At 42.3% G+C, this 8,479-nt stretch overlaps 1 protein-coding gene across 2 annotated transcripts; it reads left to right on the plus strand.

Annotated features, from left to right (window-relative positions):
- Window positions 1–265: 265 nt before the first annotated feature.
- Window positions 266–1,321, plus strand: LOC139358331 (transcription factor BTF3-like). 2 transcript variants are annotated; one of them, XM_071078888.1, is made up of 3 exons: window positions 266–501; window positions 828–990; window positions 1,048–1,321. In XM_071078888.1, the coding sequence occupies exons 1-3, from the start codon at window positions 280–282 to the stop codon at window positions 1,092–1,094; spliced, it is 432 nt and encodes a 143-aa protein (XP_070934989.1). In that variant the 5' UTR covers window positions 266–279; the 3' UTR covers window positions 1,095–1,321. The 2 variants fall into 2 exon arrangements, with proteins under 2 accessions (XP_070934989.1, XP_070934988.1); XM_071078887.1 differs by having other exon boundaries at window positions 828–1,321.
- The last annotated feature ends 7,158 nt before the right edge of the window (window positions 1,322–8,479 follow it).

Below are 8,479 nucleotides of genomic sequence, written 5' to 3' on the forward strand. Positions count from 1 at the left end.
CTAATATGAGTAGAAACCATAATTTTCCCCATAACGGCTGCTTTGGCTGCACCTCACAGATCCTTATATGTTACATTTTTATTATCATTCAATGCAAAATATTACATAATTTATTTTGGGTTTTATTCTTTGACTCGTGAACTATTTAGAAGTATATTGTTGCCCTTTAGCTGCCATCTTGCGTCCCCGCGTGCGTGCGCCTAATCTCAGCCGGTCCACCCCAGACCCCCTGAGCACCAACCCTAGGCCCCCGCACGGCCCCTTATTCGCTCCCACAAGATGAAAGAAACAATCATGAACCAGGAAAAACTCGCCAAACTGCAGGCACAAGTGCGCATTAGTGGGAAAGGAACTGCTCGCAGAAAGAAGAAGGTGGTTCATAGAACAGCCACAGCAGATGATAAAAAACTTCAGTTCTCCTTAAAGAAGTTAGGGGTAAACGATATCTCTGGTATTGAAGAGGTGAATATGTTTACAAACCAAGGAACAGTGATCCACTTTAACAACCCTAGCCGGGCGCGGTGGCTCAAGCCTGTAATCCCAGCACTTTGGGAGGCTGAGACGGGCGGATCATGAGGTCAGGAGATCGAGACCATCCTGGCTAACACGGTGAAACCCCGTCTCTACTAAAAAATACAAAAAACTAGCTGGGCGAGGTGGCGGGCGCCTGTAGTCCCAGCTACTCGGGAGGCTGAGGCAGGAGAATGGCGCAAACCCGGGAGGCGGAGCTTGCAGTGAGCTGAGATCCGGCCACTGCGCTCCAGCCCGGGCGACAGCGCGAGACTCCGTCTCAAAAAAAAAAAAAAAAAAAAAAAAAAAAAAAAAAAAACAACCCTAAAGTTCAGGCATCTCTGGCAGCGCACGCATTCACCATTACAGGCCACGCTGAGACGAAGCAGCTGACAGAAATGCTACCCAGCATCGTAAACCAGCTTGGTGCAGATAGTCTGACTAGATTAAGGAGACTGGCCGAAGCTCTGCCCAAACAGTCTGTAGATGGAAAATCACCACTTGCTACCGGAGAGGAGGATGATGATGAAGTTCCAGATCTTGCGGAGAATTTTGATGAGGCTTCCAAGAATGAGGCAAACTGAATTGAGTCAAGTTCTGAAGATAAAACTTGAAGAAGTTACTGGGAGCTGCTATTTTATATTATGACTGCTTTTTAAGAAATTTTTGTTTATGGATCTGATAAAATCTAGATCTCTGATATTTTTAAGCCCAAGCCCCTTGGACACTGCAGCTCTTTTCAGTTTTTGCTTATACACAATTCATTCTTTGCAGCTAATTAAGCCGAAGAAGCCCGAGAATCAAGTTTGAAACAAAGGTTAATAAAGTTCTTTGCCTAGTAAAAAAAAAAAAAAGAAGAAGAAGAAGAAGAAGTAGTTACATTGTTTGGGCTGGGCTCGGTCGCTCAGGCCTGTAATCCCAGCACTTTGGGAGGCTGAGGTGGGTGGATCACCCGAGGTCAGGAGTTCGAGATAAGTCTGGCCAACATGGTGAAACCCCATCTCTACTAAAAAAATAAATATTAGCTGGGCGTGGTGGCAGGTGCCTGTAATCCCAGCTACTCGGGAGGCTGAAGCAGGAGAATCGCTTGAACTTGGGAGACAGAGGTTGCGGTGAGCCGAGATCTCGCGATCACCCCATTGCACTCCAGCCTGGGCAACAAGAGTGAAACTCCATCTCAAAAAAAAAAAAAAAAAAAAAGGAGAGAGAGAGGAAAAGAAGTATATTATTTAATTGCTGGATATCTTATTTTTATTGATTCTCAATAAAATGTCTATTGTGGTCAGAAAACATATTCCTTGTAGCTTCATTTCTTTAAAATGCATTGAGCTTTGCTTTACGGTCTAGCATATGATATGTACTGGTGAATATGCTATGGACATTTGAAAAGTTCTATGTCTATTCTGCAATTGTTAGATGTAGTGTCTATATACTACATTTTTATTGGTTTATTTTTGGTCTAATTGTTCTATTAAGTGCTGAAAGAGGGGTGTAAAAATCTTCAAGTATGATTATAAAATTGTCTCCTTTTTCCTTTAATTTTATGAATTTTTGCTTGGTGTACTTCGGACCTCTATTCTTAGGAACATACACATTTATGATTTTTACTCCCATATGATAATGAAATGCTTCCTTTATCTCTGGAAATATTCTTTTTCTTGAAGTCTATTTGACGTTAATATAACCACTCTAGCTTTCTGATACTTACTTTTTGCAAGGGATAACTGTTTTTTTTTCTGTTTACTTTCAACCTATATTTAAAGTGGGTCTCTTGTAGATGGCATATTATGAGTTTTGTTTTTTATTCATTAGGGCAATATGACTTTTAATTATAGTGTTTAGTGCATTCACACTAATGTAAATATTGATATGGTTAGACTTGGGGTTAGCATTTTATGACTTTATTTTTTTTTCTTTTTGAGGAGTTTCCTTTAGCATTTCATGCAATACAAAACCTATTTGTGATATTTTCTCCCCTTTGAAAAAAATATGAATGCACCTTTATTTTGCCTCTATTATCAAAGGATATTTTCACTACATTGTGGTCGCTAGAATTTTTTAAAGCTTTTTTCTCTTTTTTTTTTTTTTCTGAGACAGTGTCTCCCTCTGTCACCCAGGCTGGAGGGAAGTGGTGGGATCTCGGCTCACTGAAACCTCTGCCTTCCAGGTTCAAGCGATTCTTCTGCCTCAGCCTCCCAAGCAGTTGGTATTACAGGCACCCGCTGCCAAGCCCAGCTAATTTTTGTATTTTGAGTAGAGACTGGGTTTCACCATGTTGGCCAGGCTGGTCTCGAACTGCTGGCCTCAAGTGATCTGCCCACCTCAGCCCCGCAAATTGTTGGAATTACAGGTGTGAGCCACTGTGCCTGGCCTAAAGCATTTTTTCTTTAAGCAAATTTTTAAAGCATTTTTGAGCTCCATAATCTTTAGTAAGAATTCAGTGGCCAGGTGCAGTGGCTCACACCTGCAATCTCAGCACTTTGGGAGGCCGAGGCAGGAAGATCACGAGGTCAAGAGTCTGAGACCAGTCTGGCCAACATGGTGAAACCCCGTCTCTACTAAAAATATCAAAAAAAAAAAAAAAAAAAAAAAAAGGCCAGGCTTGGTGGTGGGTGCCTGTAATCCCAGCTACTCGCTACTCTGGAGGCTGAGGCAGGAGAATGGCATGAACCCGGGAGGCAGAGCTTGCAGTGAGCCAAGATTGTGCCACTGCACTCCAGCCTGGGTGACAGAGCAAGATTCTGTCTCAAAAAAAAATAAATAAATAAAAAATTTCAGTGGTCATTAAAATAATTGTTCCCTTACATGTAATATATTAGTTTTTTGTGCTCCTTTTAAGATTTTTCTCGGCCGGGCGCGGTGGCTCAAGCCTGTAATCCCAGCACTTTGGGAGGCCGAGACGGGCGGATCACTAGGTCAGGAGATCGAGACCATCCTGGCTAACACGGTGAAACCCCGTCTCTACTAAAAAAATACAAAAAACTAGCCGGGCGAGGTGGCGGGCGCCTGTAGTCCCAGCTACTCAGGAGGCTGAGACAGGAGAATGGCCCGAACCCGGGAGGCGGAGCTTGCAGTGAGCTGAGATCCGGCCACTGCACTCCAGCCTGGGCGACAGAGCGAGACTCCGTCTCAAAAAAAAAAAAAAAAAAAAAAAAAAAAAAAAAAAAGATTTTTCTCTTTACTTTTGGTCCTCAACAGGTTGATAATGATGTGCTTGAGAGGTTGATAATGATGTGCTCTTCTTTGTATTCATTTTGCTTGGTATTTACTGAGGTCCTGAATGTACTGAATCTGTACATTTGTTTTTCAAAAAAATTTGGTACATTTTAAGCCATTTCTTCTTTCTTTTTTTGTTTGAGACAGGGTCTTGCTTGGTTGCCCAGGATGGAATGCAGTGGTGCAAACAAGGCTCATTACAATCTGGACCTCCTGAGCTCAAGCAATCCTCCTGCCTCAGCCTCCTGAGTAGCTGGGACCACAGGCATGCACCACCACACCCAGCTAATTTTTATTTATTGATAGATTGATAGTGATGGGGTTTTGCCATGTTGCCTAGGCTGGTCTTGATTTCCTGGGCTCAAGTGATCCTCCTTTCTTGACCTCCCAAAGTGCTAGGTTTATAGGCATGAACCACCACACTCGGCATCATTATTTCTTCACATATGTTTTCTGCCCTCATCCTACCTCTCTTCTTCTGGTATTCCATTTATATGGATGTTAATCTTTCCGATATGATCTCTTGGGTACCTGAGGCTCTGTTCTTCAGCCTGGATAATTCCCATTGATTTGACTTCAAATTCACTGACTTTTCTCCTTTTCTCTCATCTTCAATAAGTCCCCAGTACATTTTTTAGTTCAGATATTGTATTTTTCAGTTATACAACTTCTATTTTGTTCTTTTTTTTTTTTTTTTTTTTTTAAACAGAGTTTTGCTCTATCACCCAGGCTGGAGTGTGGAGTGCAGTGGTGTGATCTCGGCTCACAGCAACCTCTGCTTCCCAGGTTCAAGTGATTCTCGTGCCTCAGCCTTCCAAGTAGCTGTGCCACCAGCATGCACCATCATCCTCAGCTAATTTTTGTATTTTTAGTAGAGATGGGGTTTTGCCATGTTGGCAGGCTGGTCTTGAGCCCCTGGTCTCAAGTGATCCACCTGCCTTGGACTCCCAAAGTGTTGGGATTACAGGCATGAGCCACTGCACCTAGCCTATTTTCTGTATTGTATTCATTATAAGTGTATTTTCCCTTATGATATGGAGCATAGTTAAAATAACTGTCTTAAAACACTTTTCCGGCCGGGCGCGGTGGCTCAAGCCTGTAATCCCAGCACTTTGGGAGGCTGAGACGGGCAGATCACGAGGTCAGGAGATCGAGACCATCCTGGCTAATATGGTGAAACCCTGTCTCTACTAAAAATACAAAAAACTAGCCGGGCGAGGTGGTAGGCGCCTGTAGTCCCAGCTACTCGGGAGGCTGAGGCAGGAGAATGGCGTAAACCCGGGAGGCAGAGCTTGCAGTGAGCTGAGATCCGGCCACTGCACTCCAGCCTGGGCAACAAAGCGAGACTCCGTCTCAAAAAAAACAAAAAAAACAAAAACAAAAAAAAAAAAACCACTTTTCGGCCAGGCGCGGTGGCTCAAGCCTGTAATCCCAGCACTTTGGGAGGCCGAGATGGGTGGATCACGAGGTCAGGAGATCGAGACCATCCTGGCTAACACAGTGAAACCCCATCTCTACTAAAAAATACAAAAAAAAAAAAACTAGCTGGGCAAGGTGGCGGGCGCCTGTAGTCCCAGCTACTCGGGAGGCTGAGGCAGGAGAATGGCGTAAACCCGGGAGGCGGAGCTTGCAGTGAGCTGAGATCCGGCCACTGCACTCCAGCCCGGGTGACAGAGCGAGACTCCGTCTCAAAAAAAAAAAAAAAACAAAAAAACAAACAAACAAAAAAAAAACACTTTTCTGCTGATTCCAACATCTGGGTCATCTTAAGGGCATTCTCCATGAATTATTTTTTCTCCTGATAATGGGTCATGTTTTCTTGCTTCTTATATACCAAGTAGCTTTGGATTGTATCCTGGACTTTGTGAGTGATAAGCTGTAGAAACTTTGGATTCTAGTATGTGTCTCTTAAAAGTGCTATTTTTGTTGTTTTTGTATTTTTTAAAACAAACAATTGCCTTGGCTGAAACCAAACTGTAAATTCTGTCTCCTCTGCGGTGGTTGGCAGCTGAAATGTCAGCTCAGTTCTTTTAGTCTTGGATGCATTGCTTGGGACCTGCCCAATGGATGCTAGTTCAGGAGGCATCCAGAGACTGGGGGACTTGGGCATAGTTTGCACATGTAATTTGGGGCTCCCCCTACCTAGTTCTCTCCTTTCTGGGAGTTACTCTCTCAATTTCCAGCTACAGTGGAAACTCTGTCTTTTGATTCTTATGTGAGTAAGACTGGATTTTCTTTTTTCTTTTTTTTCTTTTTTTGAGATGGAGTCTCACTGTGTCACCCAGGCTGGAGTGCAATGGCACAGTCTCAGCTTACTGCAACCTCCACCTTCTGGGTTCAAGCAATTCTCCTGCCTCGGCCTCCTGAGTAGCTGGGATTACAGGCACCCACCACCACACCCAACTAATTTTTTGTAATTTTAATAGAGACAAGGTTTCACTATGTTGGCCAGGCTAGTCTCGAACTCCTAACCTCAAGTGATCCGCCCATCTTGGCCTCCCAAAGTGCTAGGATTACAGGCGTGAGCCACCGCACCCAGCCAAGACTGGATTTTTTATCCCAAGTTTTAGTAACTCCACAGAGGGCAAATTATGCTTTGCTTTTCTTTTGTGCAAAGAGCTGTTGAAATGTGCAGATCGTCCAGTGCCTTTCCCTTCTTTCAAATGTCATTTCCCTCCAGCTTCTGCCTGCTTGTTGGTTGCTCTCTATGGCTTTCAGATATTTGTTTACCATATTTTGCAAGAGTCTATGGTTGTCATCTGAGGCAGGATTGGTTTGATAGAGATTCAAGCTACTCAGCTGTTGGCAAAAGTCGAACCTATTTTACCTGCTTTTTATTCTCTTGGTTTTCAATCAAAGCTTGTCTTTTGTGGACCTGGTTTTTACTGATTGAGTGCTGGGCATTGTGTATGAAAAAATTATGGAAATAATTTGAAGCTCTGGATGATGTGATCTTTCTCCAGAGAGGATGTTCTTTTGCTTTTGGCAGATGGATAAGCTAGAGGCAGCTCATCTTATTCCAACTGGGGAGGAATTGAGATGATTCAAAGTTGGACTTCATCCTTGGGAGGGCTGATCTATTTCCAGGGTTCATTCAAAGGAATCTGGGAATGTTTACCTGGTTCCCCATCTTTCACAGATCCTCAACTCCAATTTTTGTCCCCTAGCCTCTGAGACTGCTGCTCTGAGAAATTTCTGCTCAGCTTCTTGGCCTCCTAACTGTTACTTCAATTTTTAAATTAGCAAGTCCCTTGAGTGGAAATTTGCTGCCAAATACTGGGCTTACCTATCTTATATTTCCTCCCACTCCAGATCTTGGCCCCAAACTTACACTGTCTTGGTAGCTCTCCAATGCCTTCAAACGTAGTTTTTAATCCAGATTTTCTGGTTGTTTTTTCTCAGTGGGAGGGCTCATCCAAAACAAGCTATTCAGACTTTGTTGGATGTGGAATGCAACCATTCATTTCTAAATATTACTATTTTCTAAACAGTTTCAGTTTTAAAAACAAATTCTGGACTAAGAGTTAATTTTCATGTTGTTTATTTCTACTTCCATCTCATCAAACTCAGAGGAAGTGACCTGTATAATTTATGATATGTGTTAAGATTTATTTTAAGGGATAATACAGTCAGCATTTTGTGTTTCATGGATACTTGAAAAGAGTATCTATTTTCTGTTTGATGGGTAGAAAATTATATCCATCATCTATCTAGTAAATTAAACTTCAGTGTGCCATTCAACTCCCTGTATCCTTGTTTACTTTATATTTACTTATTTTAAATTTATTTATTTTTGATGTCATTTTCTGAGAGAGGAGGATACTAAAACATGCCATCATCTTTGTGGATTTACTTATGTCTCATTTCTTTTCAATCAGTATTTGCTTTGTATATTTTTAAGTCATGCTAAAATTACATAGAAGTTCAGTTGTTTTATGCTTCTGGTGGTTTGTCATATTTTCTCCTTTAATAAGTTTTACCTAAATTAATTTTTCTACGTTTGCACAAATACCACCTTCTGATTGTTATCATTTGTGTGGTAGAGTTTCCAAATATGGTTGCCAACAATTCTTCTTGTCCCTATAAGTGCATCTGCCTGCAGAAGTGCAGTCTAATTCCCCTGACCTGAAATCCAGGCTGGCCTTGTGACTTGCTTTGGCTGACAGAAAGTGGCAGAAGTGACATGGTGCCAATTCCTTGCCTAGCCCTTAAGCAATTCCAGCAGCTTTCAACATCGTGCTTTGGCAACACTACTGCCACGAAGTACAGACGTTCACGCAAGACTGAGTGATGGGACACGGTGTGGAGACAGCCTTCATATTGGAGCAGGTGCCAGATGTAAGCAAAGCTCCTTGGACCTTCCAGCCCAGCCACATACTGAATACAACCATGTGAGGGTCATCAGATGAGACCACACGGAGCAGAAGGACAGCCCAGCCCAGCCCTGACAGAAATCTTGACCTATACAATACTGAGAAATAAGAAATCGTTACTGTTTCACACTACTACGTGTTTGGGAGTTATTTGGTATTCAGCAATAAAGAGCTGAAACAATTTGTGTGGTATATTTTTTCCCATCTATTCAAATCTTAAGACCATATTTTTATTACATTGTGTGTTTTCTCGTTACTAAATTTTGGGAGTTCCTTCTTATCCTGGATACAAATCCTTTATTAGATATACAAGTTGAAACTATTTTCTCTCAGTCTGTGGTCTGTCTTTTCATTCTTTCAATAGTGTCTTTAGGCCAGGC

This window comes from Macaca nemestrina, chromosome 14 (assembly GCF_043159975.1).
Source record: "Macaca nemestrina isolate mMacNem1 chromosome 14, mMacNem.hap1, whole genome shotgun sequence".
Classification (NCBI taxonomy): domain Eukaryota; kingdom Metazoa; phylum Chordata; class Mammalia; order Primates; family Cercopithecidae; genus Macaca; species Macaca nemestrina.